Genomic DNA, 19,111 nt, shown 5'->3' on the forward strand with positions numbered 1-19,111 from the left:
CGAGAATGATGCAATAAAAATGTTCTTGAATGTATTGTAGGTTTGCATATGTTCGCTATACTACCGACTTGCGGTCACAGCGGCCCGGGGGGGGGGGTATTTCCTTTCTGTCTGGGGGGGGGGGGGGTTTTAGTTTTTTTAATGGATGGAAAAATATTTTTTTTTTTTTTTTAAAAAATTATATAAAATTTTACCTTTTTTTTTTTTTTTTTTTTTTATTAACCCTAAAAAAAAAAAAAAAAAATTTTTTATAAAGGGGTTTTTAAAAAAAAAAAAAAAAAAGAGAATAAAAAAAAATAAAAAAAGGGGGGGGGGGGGGTTCCCCCCACAGCGGTTACCACTGAGAAATTTTAATACCTGGTTGTGAATACGGAAATTTTAAACAAAGAGGTCGAAAGCGATTAAGTAGAACCAACGAGAGCACTTTTCTCAACGACTTAAGCAACCGAAATTTTGAGCAGTCTTATGCTGTGGTACACTAAATTATCCCATATATGCCACAAAAAAATTGATTGTGTAACTTCAATTGAAGTTTTATTCTAATATCATGTCGTTCTCCCAAGGCAAACAGCAGAAAACACAGTTACGAGCTTTAAGAACATGTAAAAAATGACATGTTTACACCCTTTATATTTAATTATATTTATTTTTATTTATATTTACCCTTTAATTTCTCAGAAAGAAGTTCTCCAAACTCGGACAATAGTTTTGTTATCCATATTTATTTCATACTCACTATCCTTGTTTCATTGTACAGTTCATATATCTCTCTTATATACACCTATATACAATTTCTATGAAGACTCGCTATCTAACTGGTAAGATCTCAGGAGAGACAAGTCCTAAATGCGTGTCGTGTCCATTAACTGTTCCCTGTGTACTGGGTCTGGCCACAGGACTCCCAGCTCCTGAATGCGTCACTGTATCACTGTCAAGTGATTTGCCTGATCGGGACTCCTGCCGTAACTTAGGCATGTGTATAGGAGGCAGAGGCGAGTAATGCGTCAACTGGGGACCGCTGTGCGGGCGGGAAGTCTTGGCATCTTGAGCTGTATTGGGTGGAGAGTGACTGTGAGAAGCTGCAAAGAATGAACAATACATTGTCAACATTAGCTTACGCTTATCAAGAAATATGCGATGGTACGAAGTTTGACTCCTCATGGGAAAAACGCTGTAAAGCTGGTTCTTTCAATTTTAAGGAATTGTAAGTGTTCCACAAGTCTGTTTCCCTGACCGTGTTTTTAGTAAGTCTGCACCCGAGCCTAGTGGCCCATACTGCCGGAGTTTATCCCGGGTATCTGTAGCATAAAGCAACTAGGAGTATATCTACCCTCCAGATGGGATGCTAGTCCATCGCAGGGTTACCCCCCCCCCCCTGCATTATGTCGTCAGTACCCATTTATACACCTGGGCGGAGATATCAGAGGCACTGTGAGAGAAGTGTCTTGCCAAAGAACACAACAAAATGACGAACCCCTCGTCCGGGTTCGAATCAAGGCCGCTCGGTCAAGAGTCCAGCGCGCTATTAAACCGTTAGGCCATCGCGCCTCCCTTAGCTGTGTTAAACTTTGTATGAAAACCTTTCCTTTCCTTTTATTTGATTCCCCGGCTGACTTACCCTGACTTTGTTGTTTCGCTTTTCGGATTTGCTTGCCGCCTGAAGGTCTTTCCACTGTAACATAACTTCTTACAGCGGAGCCTGTCATTTCTCCGGCGTCATCCAAAGGAACTATGTGTTTGCTGAAAGAAAAAAAAAATAACTGTTAAAAAAACTATCTCGATTGAGAAAACTTAAAACTTCATTTACCACGGGTTGGCTTTTTTTCGCTGCAGCAGTCAATTATAATCATCACAGCTGTCAACTGAAATCTGACAAGACGCGTGTTTTGCACACGCGACGTGGGTACTTTATAATCGACAAACTGACTTTGGCAAGGTTCGTTTGTCTTTGCAAGGATGAGTGGGTGACAGTTGACCAACCGTCTGAAGTTCTGAGCTCGCTTCGTGTGATTCCATTGAAGCTGACAGGGATTCCGTGCATTTATTCACAAGTGAACGAATAGTTGTGATTCCCAGATCACCGCAGTAAATAATATTCAGTAATACCGTTACACAACGTTTTTTTTTTCGTTGAATTTAGCTTGCGTTACCGCGTGATGGACATTTGGTTTACGAATTTTGATAATTTGTCTACTTAACGAAACACAGGATTTCATACAAGTTAATGGCTACATTTACAGCAACACCTTGTGCTGCAGTGTTTTTTTTTTTAATTTATTTTTTGGACGGGTCACGCAAACCTGTTCTCCAGCGGGTTTTCGTGACAAGCGAGCTGAAGGCTGCCCTAGAAGTTCGGATAAGAGACGGACCATTACTTTGTTTTTTTAAGGGGGAAGGGAGGGGGGTTGGGCAATTTTTTCTGGGCAAGACATTTTTTGGCACCTTCAGGTTGTGCAAGAATATTTTTTTTAAGATTTGTTTTGCCTTTTTTCCTCATGTCTTCCCTTGCACGATTTTTTTCAGCCATTTTTTCTGTGCAGGAATTTTTTTGGTAATTGCCCAACCCCCCCCCCCCCAACCCCCTCCCACCCCCCTAAAAATAATGGTCCGTCTCTAACAGTGATCACACACATACCTGACGTCCGTCTGACCAATCATCATGCGATTAACGTCCAGCTCCAGAATCCTGGGAGTATTAACTTGCACAGCAGCTGATGGCGTACCAAACACCTGAGATCTGGATGCTTGCCACGCCACACCTACTGATGAGCTCAAAAGTCCCTCTTTATCCACGGGCTGGGACACTTTCATCTTCATCGTGCCATCTTCTAGCTGAGCCACTGCAGGGATTGAAGACGCGGCCCTTGCGAGGGAGCTTTGTGTGAGATCACGGTAGAGTCCTGCTGATATTGGTGCCTTGCCGCCGAACTGTAGCCAGGGTGTAGGTGCAGGGGTCGCAGGGCCGCTGGGTTTAGGAGGCACCGGGGATGGTTTGTGCTTCTGGGCAATAACGTAACCAGTGTTAACTTCAGGTCTGTCGACAAAAAGAAAACATGTCAACTTGAAATCGCTTCACTTACTTACATGATTATACCTATTTAGCGTCTATAGCTAACATGTAGTCTATAGCTACCAATAAAAGTGATGAATGCAGTGGACCATAAAAGTAACGTAAAGGTTAAGTCCGCGTTCGAGCCTAGTGGCCCATCAGGCCTGAGCTTATCCCGGTTTCAGTAGCATGAAGAAACTAGGAGTATTTCTACTCCCTCCTGGATGGGATGCTAGTCCATCGCAGGGTTACCCCCAGCATTAAATTCGCCGCTACTACTACCCATTTATACACCTGGGTAAAGAGGGACCATGAGAGTAGTGTCTTGCCCAAGAACACAACACAGTGCCCCAGCCAGGGGTAAATCCCGGACCGCTCGATCTGGAGTCCAGCGCACAAAGCATAAGACCACCGCGCCTTTCAATTCTGCAGCCCAACAGACACTCAAATCGCTGGCGCTACAACATAAGGGCAAAGTTGAATTAATTTGTCATTATTTCATCTTACGGAACTAGTCACCTCAGCTTTGCTTATTGACATCTTACCTTCCCCGTAGTGAATATACAGGTTTTATCAGGAAGATTCCTGTCTCTTGTTCCAGGTTTTCAAAACAAGACGTCAACTGCTGCGCGAGTCGTTCTCGGTCGCTGGCATATCTGTCCATTTTATCACCCCATCGCTGTGCGCGTTTATCTTGCAGAGACTCCATCTTGTCTAAGGCTGAAAACACGCTCTCGTCAAGGCTGCCACTTCGTTTTAAACTTTGTTCTATAAAGGAATACATTTAGGGTCATACATAAATGCAAAGCTGGACGTAAAGGGAGAAAGGTTTAAGTGTACATGTACCTATTGATTTTCCTCACCGATTAAAGGGGCTATGTCACGCAATTTTAGGCAATTTCGGCACTGACCAACTGTTCATAGAATGAACTGAAATATCACAATAACGGCTTAAAACTGCAGAAGAACTCAAAAGAAAGGGCAAAAACTCACAGAAAGGATATAAAGGGGCATGGATGGGCAAAATTCAAGAAGATTAAAACGGATTGCATTCGGGTAAACTTGAAAAATGTCGGCCCGACTTTTTTCAAGGTTTTCTCAATTTGTACGAAAGTGTCATTTACAATGTTGGAAAATCATCCTTGTTTGTTATGTGGCCGTGATTTTGCCAATGAAAGACTTTTGCTTTGCCAATTGAAAGTTTAGAGCTCTTAATTAACGGAAATAAACAGAATTTCCTAAAATTTTCCAAAAGCAGCCAATTCATTGTAAGTTTACTCTTAATTGTAATTTTAGTTTTTAGCTTTTTTATTCCGTTTTTGAGTCTAATGCTTGCGTGCGCTTTGCGCATGCGCATTAGACTCTTTGTTATATGAAAAAAGCTGTTAGCAATCCCAAGGGAATGGTTCGGGATCGATAATCGTTCGCTGTAATGTAGAAAACAATGATCAGCTGCAAGAACGGACTCCGTACGGACACGCACGATTAGTTTCAATTAAAAACAGCCAATCAGCGACACGTGTTCCCACGCATAATTAAAAGTTCTTTCTCAAGTCACAATTATTCAACACTTGAACAGGACGAAATAATTTTCCAGTTAAGACATTTGTAAGCTTTTTGTGAAAATAAATCTTCGTTTTCAGTTCAGTTAAGCACTTGTGTTTGAGAAAAAATATTTCGACGGCGACTCGCGTTAATTTACACAATGCGACCAAATATTTATTTTGTTTTAAATAATAGAAAACTTTACCTCGGCTTTTGTATTTAAGTCATTCGAATTTTGACCAATTTTTTCTTTACAGTGCAAACAAAAACCTTCAAAAATAAAAGATGTACATGGATAAATGTAAATCAAGTTACGCGACTAAATCAAAATGCGTTTGTTTGGCCGCTTTGCAGTATTACACTGTCCCGGCCTTTGCCATACACTGAAATCGAATTTCATGCTTTTACGACTCTCAGAGATCTTAAGTTCTTCTTACAGCTAGAAAAATCATAAAATGGTTACATTGATATGGAAGTGATGATTCGCGAAATTTGTACATCATGAGTATGGTAGCTCGATAATAATTGCCTAGTTTCCAGCGTTCAAAAGGTCATCATTATATTGACGTGAGCATTTACACCCGTTTTTAGGAAAATCTGTCACTAAGTGCTTACAGTACAATGGAGTAACAGTCACTATTTCAAGTGCTTTTATTGCAAAATCTGTTTCAAGAGTCATCATCAAAATGGTGAAAAATCTGAAAGAAAACGATGTGAAGTTCTTCAACCCTTGTTGTAATGAACATGCTTTTTGTAAATCGTCACGCAATCTTGTCCAAATGTTTAATCGTTTCTGCTTTTACGGACAATACGGAAGAAGTAACATCAACTCCTGTTCATACTTTAAATTTTGTGAAGCATATAACATTTATGACTGTTTCGTTATCATCCATAATCATCCACGATGCCCCTAGCTTGCTATAAGCATTTTAAATTAAACTCCCGAACACAAACCTCTAACCAATTTTAACCGGCTTACGAAAACCGCGCAATCTGTATCACTATGCCATACGGCATTAGACTCATGTCACCCTTGGTGACCTATTTTTAATCTTGTAATGCGCATTTGAACATTTTATATATGAAATTTGCGCACTATAAATGTTATTATTATTATTAAATACCGTGACCTAGCCCCTTTAAAAGTCAGTGGGAAAGCAGGAAAATTGGTGATAACGATCATGCCAAGAGCAGTAACAAAAAAATCAATGGAAACCAAGCTGGCATTACTCTCTGCCATGTAAATCAAAGGTGGCCACTGAAATGCTAGCCCCATGTTTTAACTATATATTTCTTAAAAAAAAAACTTTTCAAGTTTCACTATTAAAAGCCACGTTCCGATAAGGTACATCACTCTGGATGTCCTCCTCATCAGTTATGCTGACATGGGGGTTCAATATTGTGTCAGAAGGCACTTTACTGTAAGACTCGTTCGCACATTTCCGTTCGCATCATTCTACAGAACACTGTACAACGCGCTTAAACAAATACAGTCGAAGCTCTCTTAACGGACACTCTCGTTAGCGGACAGCTCTACTTACGGCCGCCTTGTTTGAACTCCCGTTTTAACACCCATACAAACGCTGTATTTTTTACATTCTCGTAAGCGGACATTCCCGAAAACGGCCGCGGACACTTTCAGAGATTACGGCTTAGACTTAATCTTTGTTTTTAAGCTCCCGTAAGCAGATACCCCAAAGAAATTCCTATTAACAACCTCCGAATCTTGTCTATCTTGTTTTATCAATCAACTTCACATCGCCGTTCGTCACAATGATTTTACAGTAATTGCAGTACCATATTTCAGAATTTATTTTGTCGTCATCCACGTCCGTCCGGTTATTGTTAGCTGGGCAAGCTCCCGTAAGCGGCCATCTATCCCCCACACCTTTAGTGGCCGCTAACGAGAACCATTTTTTTCGCGTCCCGAGGGTGTCCGCTTACGCGAGCTTCGACTGTAGTTCCTGCAGACAACTTCTTGGAGCCCCCGGCTTGGGTCACTTTAGTCAAGGATTTTCCTTACTCGGGCCGTTAGACCTAAAATTTGTTGTCCATCCCGGGGCCCCATCTAGTGGCAACATACAACACTTACCAATGTCTTTCATGGCGCGATGATGACTGTATCGTCTGACGATGTGTGCCAGTCTCTTGGACGGTAAACTGACATAGTTGTCCATGTGTTCTACGATCACTGAGAAGCTGTTCTCAGACAATCGTCCCTCGTTAACAGCACGCTTTAGGATCTTTCCGTTCCGCTCTGCATCGAGTCGCGTGAACATGATGGAAGAACTTGTACGCTGTTAGGAAAAAATAATCAAAATGTTAAGTTTTAGTTTTGCAACTGGCACGCTTGTATGTAAGAGGCGATTTTAGGAAGTTACTTTGAGTGAATTGGAACAAGGAGGCCAAAAAGAGAGAAGACAATCAAAAACTGGTTACAATACATAAACGTACAGCTAAAGCAAACGCAACCGCCACGACCTTCCTCGCCCAATCACAACTCGAAGCAAGAACATGTGACCGATTAAAAGCGCGGGAACTGCACATGCATTTATTAAAAAGCGCACGAAAAGCAGGTACACGGCAGAAAGGGCGGGACAACATGTACCTCGCACAAAAGCGCGGGAATGGTGCAAAGCGTGTTGAAACAGTTGGAAGGCGCGGCAAGTTGCAAAAGTCAATTTCAAATGGATCTGACAATCCGACATGCATATTCTGATTGTTTGGAACACGTAGAAACGCAGACTCGAACACCATGGTTCGTAGCATAACTTTGAATCAATAATTTTTTACTAAAGGAAGTAAAATGTTAGTAATATATACCCCAGATGAAGCGGACCGCGTGTTTCTCAACTCTGCCAGTTGATTTCTCAGCTGTGTTATGGTGTCCTGCATGTCGGTCATCACAGCCACATTCTGACTGGTTTGTTCCTGGTGAAACTTGGTTTCCTCATCCAGATGTTGCTGCAGACGCTCGTAGCCTTCAGCCAGATCGTTGTATTCCTTAAGTAACTTGACATAGTTGGATTCCATGGATGATGTATCCCCCAAATCCTCCTTCTACGAAACAAACGGGCAGTGAAAAATGGGCCTACTTAACACACTTCACAACATTAAAAATGTATATCTACCTGACATTTTCAAACTGCGCTTCATGTGAATTTTACCATTTTCACTCACAACGCTTTTTTTTTTCTAAAGTGGGCAATATAAAAATTCTAAGCAATGCCAGTCTTTTTTTCTCCTCCGCTTTTCTAATCTTCCTTTTTTGTCTCGTGACGTCATGGATAATACTACAGGGGAAAAGGTGCATTCCATGCGTGTTTGCTTTCTGAGGCCGCGGAATTTTTTTGTTTTGTGTTGGTCTGATTTTTAGTTTACTGGAGTCACAAAACAACGTCTTCAGTGTAGTTGTAATAAAACGCCGAAAATTTCACGCATAAGTTCAAAATCAGCTATATATTCTCAAATATAAACAAAGTTTCAAGAGCATAATAATGCACTTGTAAATAAATAAACAAACCACCCACTTGCATCTTTTATCAATTAAAGATTTTTTTTGACGAACATAATTTTTCAAGACTTCTAATTTACAAGATATTGAGTGATCGTCCAGCATTCCTGATGGTTCAATGAGCCATTTCAACAGACATGTGGCCCTATGCTTTGAAGAAGCGACTGTATTTCTCATGTAGCCTACCAGTGCAATAGGTCATAGCTATTGACCAATCATCACCAGTTATTTTATAACAGCAAACAATGGAAACTAGACAACCTACCTTTAAGCTCTTTGGTCTCCACTCTTGACGAGCACTCGGCTCCCGTACGGACAGCTCAGAGGTGACCAGTCCCACACTCTTCGTTTCAACAGCGCTGGACTGAGCCAAGTGTTGACTGGACAGAACAGTGCCCAGCTGATTCAAGATCTGATTTAAAAAAAAAAAAAACAGTACAGTCAAAGGCTATCCAATTCAAATTATTGATAAATGCACGTAGAAAAAGTCGAAGAGTCTCCGATTCCAGCAGCTTAGGACTGAAAAGGTTAATTTCAAAACAGGTAAGGATTTAGCGACAAAATTGTAGTTTTTCTTTGTTTTTGCTTTGTTTTCCTCAGCAAAGTTGATGTGCTAAACAGGAAAATTCTACAGCACAATAAGGAGTAGCCTGTGTACAGCCGCCCCCTCCCCTCAATAAAAATCGGGAAGGAGCGTCTGTGATTTACCGTTGATAATCGTGTTCCGGACCACGTGACTTTTTCTGGAATGTTTGGAAAATGATCTGATTGGCTATCACCAGTGGATCATTACATCATCGAAAGAACGCGTTTCGATTGGTTATAATTTTCGCGGGGTTTACATAATGGGCCTTCTGAGGACTGGTTTAAGTTCAAAGCCCTAAAAATGTCTCTTTTTGTTGACATTGAAGCAGTGGCAGTCAAAATTATCGAAGGGACATCACTTGCGGTTAACGACTTGAGTTCTCCAAGGTTCCCGTACCAAATTCTAAAAGGGACAGCTGCTTGCTTTCTAGCCTGTGTTACTCCAGGGAGACCCCACTGGCTTATGCAGTGGGCTTCGTCCACAGTTATCGCGACCAGAAACTTGCGATAATGCTCGCTTGAAAGAAGCTTGCGCCATCGCTCCACGCTTAACATTTTTTCAGGAGAAGCGAACAAGTACGTGAACGCTCCTTTTTCAACTTGCTTGAGTCGTTCTTCTGATTGCTCATCGTGAAGAGCAATTGCCGATAGGCCCAAAGATCGTAAGAATGCCACTTGGTCTTCCATAAGCGTTTTCAAAGGTGAGATAATAATTATTTTGCTGCCGCGTCGACAAAACAGCTCATCGGCAACGATTGGGGCTGCATAAAAGATTAAGGACTTCCCGTATCCAGTTGGAAGACTTGCATAGACATCCTTTCCATTGAAAAGTGCTTCTAAGCATTCCTTTTGCTCGTCGTAAAGCGAAGGAATTTTAAAAGTGTCGCAGACCCTCTCGAAAGCACGTTGTAAATTACTCGCATCGACCGCCATTTTGAAAATTTGAGACATAACAATGTGCGCCACGGAAATTTTGGTCAGCGTAAATCGTTTTTCATAATTTATGCAAAATTATTCCGGAACACGATTATCAACGGTAAATCACAGACGCTCCTTCCCGATTTTTATTGAGGGGAGGGGGCGGCTGTACACAGGCTAAATAAGGAGCCATTTATCTAGGAACTTTTCCCTCACCTGTGAAATGCTGTCACGTATCTCCGGCATACTTTCTATTATCTGCATCGTGTCCTCCTGGGTACATAAAATAACAGCACGTAATTAACTTTTTCGAGAGTATCAAATTAGCATATCTTCACTCGTTTTGCGTGTTGCAAGCTATATATTAACAAACAGAACCGAATATAGAAATAAAATCCTAAATAGAAGACTTGATAACAATTAAAGCGCTTTTATTTTGATCATTTATTCAGTAAGAACCTATCGCATTTAACCACCTCCAATCCATCCTTTTTGGTTTTCTACCCCTTCCCCTCCCCCACAATTCCTTTAGCTTTCTACCCCCCCCCCCCCTTGGCTTTCTGTCGCCCCCATCCATTTGGTCATCTAACCCTCCTTACAATTACATCCTTTTGGCCTTCAATCCTCCCCACCCCTCCCCCCAACTCCCCTCCCCAACCTTTTGGCCTTCTATTCAATGTTGAAGACACCATGAACCTACGCCTGTATGAAGGGGAAAGATGGGGTGTCTAGAGCTAGAGAAAATGAGAGAAGTATCATATCAATTTTCATAAAACTCACCTTGTTGAGAATAACAGGCTTTACACTTTTGACCAGACTGGCTTCTTCACTAAGCCCTTCAGCGTTCAGCCACTGTACCATGTTACGACTGAACACCAAGACTGCATCGTATGTCCGCAGTGTCTCCTGAGCCACAGGGTGTTCATTGAGAGCGGAGTTTATGAGCCGCCTGCGAGCCCTGGCACTCATTATGGTCCTTCTCTCTTGTGGAGGAGAAAGCATTGCTGGTTTAGACTCCCCAGGAGCATTCTTTAAAGAAAAAATGAAACATCGCGCAACGTAAGTAGGAGAGTAATGCAATTATACCTTTGTGCCTATATTACATCCAGTACACCCAGGATTACGCTCACTCCCGTGAAGGACCTTCACAGAATATGGACTCGGATAACATAAATAAAACATTTTAGGACTAATCGATGCCCCGGCAACTCACCTTAACAAAGAAGTGGAAGGACGAAAGTTCAACGGAATACTAGTTGATTGTATTGGCCGATGACTACGATTTAACTGGATTGTAATATTGACAAACGTAAAAAGATGTGCGAGTTTTTTTGCCATATGGTTAAAATCCTTGGCAGACACGATAACATTTTACGGGAAAGACTGGTTGGCGTCCTGTGGGACGCAACTAGGAAGTGATTTACGTGACTTGTGAAATTTATGCGTCGGAGACGCATTGGAGGGAGGAGAGGGGAGGGATGGAGGGGGAAGGGGCGGAGGGGAGAGGGACGGTGGGGAGAGGGGCGGAGGGGGCGGAGGGGAGAGGGGCGGAGGGGCGGAGGGGAGAGGGGCGAGGGGCGGAGGGGCGGAGGGGAGAGGGGTGGAGGGGAGAGGGACGGTGGGGAGAGGGGCGGAGGGGCGGAGGGGAGAGGGGCGGAGGGGCGGAGGGGAGAGGGGTGGAGGGGAGAGGGGCGGAGGGGCGGAGGGGAGAGGGGTGGAGGGGAGAGGGGAGAGGGGAGAGGGGAGAGGGGCGGAGGGGCGGAGGGGAGAGGGGTGGAGGGGAGAGGGGCGGGGGGAGAGGGGTGGAGGGGAGAGGGGCGGAGGGGAGAGGGGTGGAGGGGAGAGGGGCGGAGGGGAGAGGGGAGAGGGGCGGAGGGGAGAGGGGCGGAGGGGGAGGGCGCATGAGTCGATGCATTACTTGCTTCATTTTCTACACTGTTAAACAAAAGCAAAACCTTAGTGAAGCGCTAATTTAAAGCATGAAGTACCTCGTCAGTGTCTAGTTTAACTGTGCTTGAACTTGGTCTGGAGTCAAATTTAAGGCTTGAAGCAGCTCCATCAAACCCACTGTCACGCGGGCTAAGTCCTCTTCCAGCAACTTGTTCTTCTGTTCCAGTGTCAATCAACTGAGGGGATGATTGACGGGACGACTGGCTTCCAATGGAATGATGCCTGGTGGCCTCCTGGGGAAACAATTCACGAACCAGATCAGTAAAAGAAGGAATGTGAAAGCCTGGTAATTCTGAGCACTGGAAAACCAAAACCAAGTGCGACTCTTGACTCAGGTGTCTGTAGCTAAAGCGACTAGGAATACTGCTTTTCCCCCTGGATGGGAATGCAGTCCGTTGCAAGGTACTGACACAAGTTTTGGAGACAGCCTACTTACAAGATCAAAAGGTACACTGTACTACTACCAATAGACTGTGGTAGAGCTCAGCTTAGGTGGTTGGATGTTTCATGTCGTACCTGTTCTTGGTCGATTCCTAAGGACATGGAGGTCATGGTTTGTTCCTCTCGCATGTTCACTAACGATGTACTCGTCATTGTTTCTTGCTCCTGTTTGTCAAATAACGAGCCGCTTGTCATGGTCTCCTCTTCAGTTCTGTCGTACAGTGACAAGCCTGTCATGGTCTGCTCTTCGTGTTTGTTACGTAAAGCCTTTTCCTTTAGTTGCCTCTGTAAACATAAACATCTTTGGTCAATACTAGGTGGCAACACACTCGCCAGCTGCTCGATCGGATGAACTCTTTTACAAGAAGTTTTACTATCGCATTTTTTAAGTAATTTAACCGATAAATTAGACTGACAAAACAGTGGATCTATAGCATTCTTACCATTTCCTCCTGCTCTGAAAGGAACTCTTCCTACAAGACAAAGTGATTTCACCTGTAAATACTCAATATAAACTCTGATTGTTTCATCACTAGTTGTGTAAGCGCATCTAACAGAATTGCAGCCCCACGGGAGACAAGCGTCTTTAGAATGCATCATCAAAAAGTCGCTACATACATGTAACAGTACTGTACATAATCAAGAATATCGTTCACGAGGATTAATAATATTAATGATTGTCACAGGGAAGTTAACAATGATGTATTGAGTGTGCAACGAAAAAATGATGGTCACAAGTCTGAAGTGTCGAGAACTCACCAGTTGCAAAACTGCTTGTTCAGCCTACAAGAAAAAAAAAGAAAAAAGATCATGCATGTGATAAATACCATCCTTTTTTGTTACTCAGTTCAAACAAAAAATACTTGAATTCGTTTTTTTTGTTGTTGTTGTTGTTGTTGTTGTTGTTGTTTTGTTTGTTTGTTGACCAAATAAATTATGCAGTGCATTTTTCTTTCTTTTTTTAATAGAAAATAATGCAGTAACAAAACAGTATTCACTGAAAAGCACATTTTAATTATTTTTGAACTTGTTTTTCAACTGGATATTTAATGGTGTCAGAAGTTAAAACCTCAGGTTAAAGGGACCGTGTCACGGATTTTAGCCAAACTTAGGCATAGGAAATGACCATCAAATTTGTTTAAATGTATAAAAATAATAACCTCTTAAAACAGTGAAGGAATATTTAAATAACACACTAAATGCAAAAGAAGGTACGGATGGCCAAAAGTGTCGAAGATTGAAACGGATTGCGATGTGGGCTTTTGAAATATGGTCCGGCGGAACAGTTTTCAAGGTTAATCTTGTCTGCTTGTAACTTTAATTTATGACGCCCGGGAGACACATCTGGCTGCAATGAAGCTATGGTTTTGTCATTTAGAATCATAGAATTAATTTCTTTGCAAACATTAAGTTTCATAGGGAATATTTGGCAAAATTTAATAACATAAGATTAACTTAGCCGTGACACAGTCCCTTTAAGCTCAAATAAGAACTTTAAATCACTTGTTATCCACTGACTACAGAATATGCTATTTTACCTCTTTTTCTGCTTGTTCCTGGGGAGAGAATTAAAAGAATTATTAGTAACAGGTTTTCAACGAAAGCATGCAACAAAACCAAAGAAAATAAATGTAAAGCCAGTAAAACCATGTTTGGCCAAACGTAAATGTACACATGTACATGTATGTTGTGAAGCCTGTATTACAACATGATAGAATAGAAATACTGACACCACATTATTTATCAACCTTCCCTAGCCTGTAATTTCTCAACACTGAAGACTAATAAGAACTCGTTGTTACCTTGAGTAATTCAGCGTCTTTAATTCTGCCGAGCAGCACTTCTTTTTCCTGTTGGTTTAAGTTAAAGAAAAGACTTGAGAGTCTTTCACCACTACACTTACTGTCCTTACTGTTGTCGTATGCCGCCTTTTTGTTTTACTTTCAACTGCTCTTTTCCATTTTAGTGGGCAGGTCAGGAGAATTACAAACTTGGTAAAACTGGAGCAATTCTTTCAAGGAGAAGCGGGAACATGAATTTTGAATATTTCAAATTGTAGGTGTGTATTGTGCCAAGAAATTGGTACAGTCAAACATCCCATAAGCATACATGTACAGCCTTGGCACAGGGTAGTGTTTGTGCTTGGGTCCATGACTAAGGGTGTTTACTATTTGGTGAAATAGACCGGTTCGAATGACCTTCCAATACTGGTAAGTGTTTTTCCAGTAACAGCAAGCCAACTGAAAGGGATGGCACCTACCATATATTTAAGCAATAGAGGACTTTTTCCGTGTTTACATAGCCTCATCTAAACACGAGGGGGGTTGGGAGAATTCGAGACAGTTATGCAAACCCTCGACTGCGTCTCGGGTTTGCATAACTTTCGAGAATTCTCCCAACCACCCGAGTGTTTAGATGAGGCTATGTAAACACGGAAAAAAGTCTTCTATTGCTTTTATAAAATATTTTTTTCAAAAATAATTCGAAAAATGAAGGGGATTTGGTTTATTTACTTCTTGATTGAAATAGATTTTCTCAACACGCGCATTTGACAACACGTGAACCAATCAAAATTCGTGTTATAAGAGTTCAAGTAAAATTTGTGGCAAGTAGCGCCGTGTCGACGAAAGCGATTCCACGTAAATCTTACAGAAAAATACGGAAAGTTTGGCAAAAACTAAAAGAAATGCTAAAAAATACGGCTCTGTAAAGAAAGAACGTCAAGGTGAGGAGTTTATTTAAGCTGGAAATGAATGTCACTGTGCTTGGTGATCGCCCTTGAAAGTGAAGTGAACTTGCCTGAATGATTTGACAGCCCGATAACACGGTTGAAAAGTCTCATCGTGTCTTGTGAAGTTTTGCTGGATAATTAGGAATCATAGCACAAGCAGCGGATCTAGCAAGGTCGGTAGCAATGGTATGCATTTATTGTACGGTAAATTGTTCAGATAGCGATCTAAACGGGTCCAGTTTCTTCTATTGTCGTTTCCTTCGTCTTTGTAATGTGCTTCAAGCGTAGAATAAACTTCAAATTGACAACAAATTCTGCTTTGGTTTTCTGACAAATATTTCCATTCTTTCGTCTTCCCCAAGCCCATTTTGAATGAAAAAAGTTCACGACTATTATTGCCAATGTAACAGTAGATTTTTTACGCTGGGAAAGTCTCAGAGAAAAAATATTTTAAGCGTCATTTTAATCGCATTTAAGCAGATTTGCCGCTAAAAACACGGCAACCGGTCGGCCGTGCAAAGTTTAAGTTTGTAGCTTTATATAGTTTCGTTTGCGTTGACCTATATTTTTTTCTAATAAAGAATGACTTGTAGGGAATTTTATTGTAGTACTTAAACGCAAAAATTTACTTGAAAAATGTTTACTGCGTATTTTGTTGCATATTTTGTCGTTCGCTTGTCTGAGCACCCTCCAGGCAAAGCGCTGTGGTTCTTCTTTCTTTTGCTTTTTTCCTCGGGCTCATATGGGAAGAGAAAGCCGGAACACATATCAAAATTTTGTATTATTTTCCATTTCTTTAATATCGTACTTGAAATTACTTTGCAAGTCTTTTGGCAGTTTTATAATGTTTTTAAATTGTGCCGGGAAACACAGAAAGCGTGACGTCACAACCGTGTTTACATACTCTCATCTAAACACACCTATCGACCAATGAGAGCGCGCGTACTATCTTAATTATTTTATAAAATAAGCTAGTTTCGAATTACGCTCCACTGATCACAAACACAGGAAAAAAGTCGAGGTTCAGGAGAATAATTTGAATTTTCTTTTGTTTTATTCCCCTCAACCCCGACTTCACTCCTATGTTTAGGATCAGTAGAGCGTAATTCAAACTAGCTTATTAAGTTTCCAGTTATTATTTTCCCTTGATGGGAATCTGGATATGCAAGAAATGAACAAATGGTACAGAATTTCCTATGGTTCATACCAACAGGAATGAAGTGGCTACCTCAAAATTCCAGAACCAATTTTCCAGAAAATTAGTGTTCCGTCTGCTTTCCAGCTAAAATTTCTGGAAGTTTTGGTTGAATGGTAAGCACCCTTAGTGTCAAAATATGGGAGGCGTCTGAAAGTGAAGGTTCAACTATTCTTATTAACAACAAACACTAACACTAATTTAAAGTTATTCTACATGTTTCTTACCTTTTGAAAACTCTCTTGAAATTCCTCATTTTGCTTTTTCAAAGAACTTGTTTTCATCATATACTACAAAGAGACAAATAGAAGCAATTACCAACAAGGTGTGTCACATGTAGATTTTGTACGCTTATTTTTAGTGCAAATTTTTGTTAAACCCATAACGATTCCTTACAATATAGATCATAATATTTAATAGCCACTGGTGCTTACCTTGTTTTTTAATTCTGCAAGCTCTAATTCCAACTTCTTCTGTCTCTCTTGTGCCTAAAACACAAAGTAAGTTTGGGATTAAACTGAATTTTTCCTTGTTTCAACATGTTGCAAGAACTTTAATAGCACTTGTCACATGTAGCTGTGCAATTGATCAAGTGTTTTATTATGCCAGAAGCTACTTTTTATACATGCATACAGTGCAAGTGATAGTGCATGTCGATTGTGATGGAATGTAGTGGTGCATGTCATTTCATATGCATATTATTACGTGTGCAACACTCTGTTCAGCATTACATTACAATTACAAATACTCTACACAAAGAACTACATACCTTAACCTTGTAATCTTCTAATTTCTCTATGAGATGTTCTTTAGACATAGATTCCTGCAAAGTTTAGAAACAGACAATGTTGATATCACACATGTCACGGTACTGTCTATCTGTCTGTCTGTCTGTCTGTCTGTCTGTCTGTCTGAATGCTTAATTTCAGACAATTTGCATCATTTGAAGGGTCTCAAAATAATATTGAATGACATTCTTGTTAACACTGCCTTCTTATAAATGAAACATGATCTGGATACAGTGATAGTGTAGGGTAATAAGCTATATGTAACAAGAGCTCTTAGAGCTTACAACTGCGCTGGTCTCGTGAGCACTTTAGGGGAGTGAGAAATAGTGAGAACAATATTCATCACTCAGTGACACAAACTGCTTGGAAAAAAGTTCTCCCATCAGCACTTGAACCCAAGACCTTCAGCGCATCAGTCGGACAATCTTATACCGTTACACTGAGGAGCTAGCCCATATACATGTGACTACTTTCAGGTACTCTAGTCGGTTAACAAGCTGATACAAACCATAGCTTCTCCAATACTTTACTGCCTGGATTATCTATTGTATTTCCTAACATGAATTCTGCAATTTTATAGCTCTGGTTTGTGTTAATAGACCAAAAAATTAGCCTGCGAATACAGCCGCCTCTCATTCGCGTCCCGCAACGAAGAGCAAAACACGAAGAGAGACGTCTGCGATTCATGGCCAGAAATTCCATACTGATGACGTAAATCTGTCCAGAATCCGGAGAGGAGCGCTGATTGGTCAGCTAGTTAATTTACATAATGTATGCGAAATATAACACTTCATTACACGAACGGTAAAAAACCGATGTTATTGCGGACTAAAAGTTGACCGGGGGAAGGATCGTGAAACTACACCGAAGCTATACCTTAGAATTTCTATAATATCTATAATTCATATGTAATTGGGAAACAAAAAGAAAGTGCTTTATAACAAGATGAACGACCTCAAAGGTGTACAGAAAGGACGCGCCACAGCGGCCGTTAAAAATAGATCAATTTTGTCACCTAACTTTTATTGTTTACATAAAGGCAGCCGGCAAAACAAACAAGCAACAAAAATGTGAAATACAGATAACCTGAACGACCTGAACCATCCACAACCAAAGAATAAATGCTACAGAAAAACAGAATTTTAATTTGACAAACAGCGGGGAAAGAAGAAACTAACTCAGAAGAATTGTTATGATCGTTGCGGTATCGGTATTTACAGCCCAACACCTCCGATGAGTTGCGCTCAAGTTCCAAAACAATGTCATCTAGTGATTTCGCAGCTTATTTTTCCAAATTTTACTAATGTGCAACTCGTATAGGGATTTCTAATTTTCGCGATGAAGTTGTCCAGTGTAAATGACCCCTAAATGTGTCCTTGACAGCCTTGAAAGTGTTTGTGATCAAGCAAGTAATGTGCGGCTGAAAACAAAAAATATAATTATGCAAGACCAACTGTGTGGGGTGTGGGAAATCTAATTAGTGGTTAACGTCATCAGTATGGAATTTCTGGCCGTGAATCGCAGACGTCTCTCTTCGTGTTTCGCTCTTCGTTGCGGGACGCGAATGAGAGGCGGCTGTATTCGCAGGCTACCAAAAAATAAGTATTCTTGGTTTTACAATATTGATATAGATGAAAACAAATGAATGCCAAATTCCCCGCAGGGGACTCGCATATGAAAGTGACGGGGATGCTCGTCGTCTCGCTTAGGGGAGTAAATTTCTCATTTGTGGTCTCGCTTAGGGTGTTCCAGAAAAAACGCCAATATTTTTAGTCATAATGGTCTCGTTTGGGTTACACACAAAGAAATATACAAATATAAATTCTATTCTTAGTTTTTTGGTATCGTTTAGGGGTCAAGAAAAGCTTGAGCCACACCCAGATTGGTCTCTTTTAGGGCTTCTTTTCAAAAATTCTGACGAGCATCCCCGTCCGTTTCATATAGGAGTCCCCCCCCCGGGCCAAATTCCTGAATAATTTACCAATTCACCATCCTCATGTTCCTCCTCAGGAACAACTTGCAGAAAGGATGGTTTCCTTGACCCAGACTGCTGTGCACTGCTTTCAATGTCACTCAAATCTTCAGTCTCACTCTGAATGCCAATGTCAACCATCTCAACAGCTGTTGTACCTACAAGGAATCAGACAACTTGTTTTAGACATTAATCAGTATAATGAGGTTAAATATATTATTTAACTTAGTTAACTACTAGGAGCTAATTGTGGCTGTTCTGTAGTTGTCTGGCGTTAGCTTGGCATTAGCGTGGCGTTGGCATGGCTTGGCGTTTATTAGTGTACATTGGCGGGCTGGCAATTTCTTATGCATGGCGTTTACTTCAAGTCAAAGCGCTGCGGGCAACTTCCCGCGCTCTCATGGTCAGCGGTTACCTGCCACG

The 19,111-nt window shown here is 41.2% G+C and overlaps 1 protein-coding gene across 2 annotated transcripts in view; it reads right to left on the minus strand.

Annotated features, from left to right (window-relative positions):
* Window positions 1–706: 706 nt before the first annotated feature.
* The window catches only part of LOC144644634 (uncharacterized), a 32,434-nt gene continuing 14,029 nt past the window's right edge, over window positions 707–19,111 (minus strand). For both annotated transcript variants that reach the window (XM_078504165.1, XM_078504166.1), the window contains 19 exons: window positions 18,698–18,846; window positions 16,698–16,751; window positions 16,363–16,416; window positions 16,156–16,218; window positions 13,805–13,852; window positions 13,541–13,558; window positions 12,762–12,785; window positions 12,446–12,475; window positions 12,078–12,287; window positions 11,600–11,794; window positions 10,392–10,640; window positions 9,828–9,884; window positions 8,374–8,520; window positions 7,418–7,654; window positions 6,687–6,891; window positions 3,595–3,817; window positions 2,636–3,034; window positions 1,619–1,740; window positions 707–1,079 (listed from right to left, as the gene is read on the minus strand). In XM_078504165.1, the coding sequence (XP_078360291.1) occupies window positions 808–1,079; window positions 1,619–1,740; window positions 2,636–3,034; window positions 3,595–3,817; window positions 6,687–6,891; window positions 7,418–7,654; window positions 8,374–8,520; window positions 9,828–9,884; window positions 10,392–10,640; window positions 11,600–11,794; window positions 12,078–12,287; window positions 12,446–12,475; window positions 12,762–12,785; window positions 13,541–13,558; window positions 13,805–13,852; window positions 16,156–16,218; window positions 16,363–16,416; window positions 16,698–16,751; window positions 18,698–18,846 (2,756 nt within the window). In that variant the 3' untranslated portion in view covers window positions 707–807. The remainder of the gene's footprint in view (window positions 1,080–1,618; window positions 1,741–2,635; window positions 3,035–3,594; window positions 3,818–6,686; window positions 6,892–7,417; window positions 7,655–8,373; window positions 8,521–9,827; window positions 9,885–10,391; window positions 10,641–11,599; window positions 11,795–12,077; window positions 12,288–12,445; window positions 12,476–12,761; window positions 12,786–13,540; window positions 13,559–13,804; window positions 13,853–16,155; window positions 16,219–16,362; window positions 16,417–16,697; window positions 16,752–18,697; window positions 18,847–19,111) is intronic.

Source organism: Oculina patagonica, chromosome 2 (assembly GCF_052425735.1).
Source record: "Oculina patagonica isolate OP01 chromosome 2, crgOcupat, whole genome shotgun sequence".
Taxonomy (NCBI): domain Eukaryota; kingdom Metazoa; phylum Cnidaria; class Anthozoa; order Scleractinia; family Oculinidae; genus Oculina; species Oculina patagonica.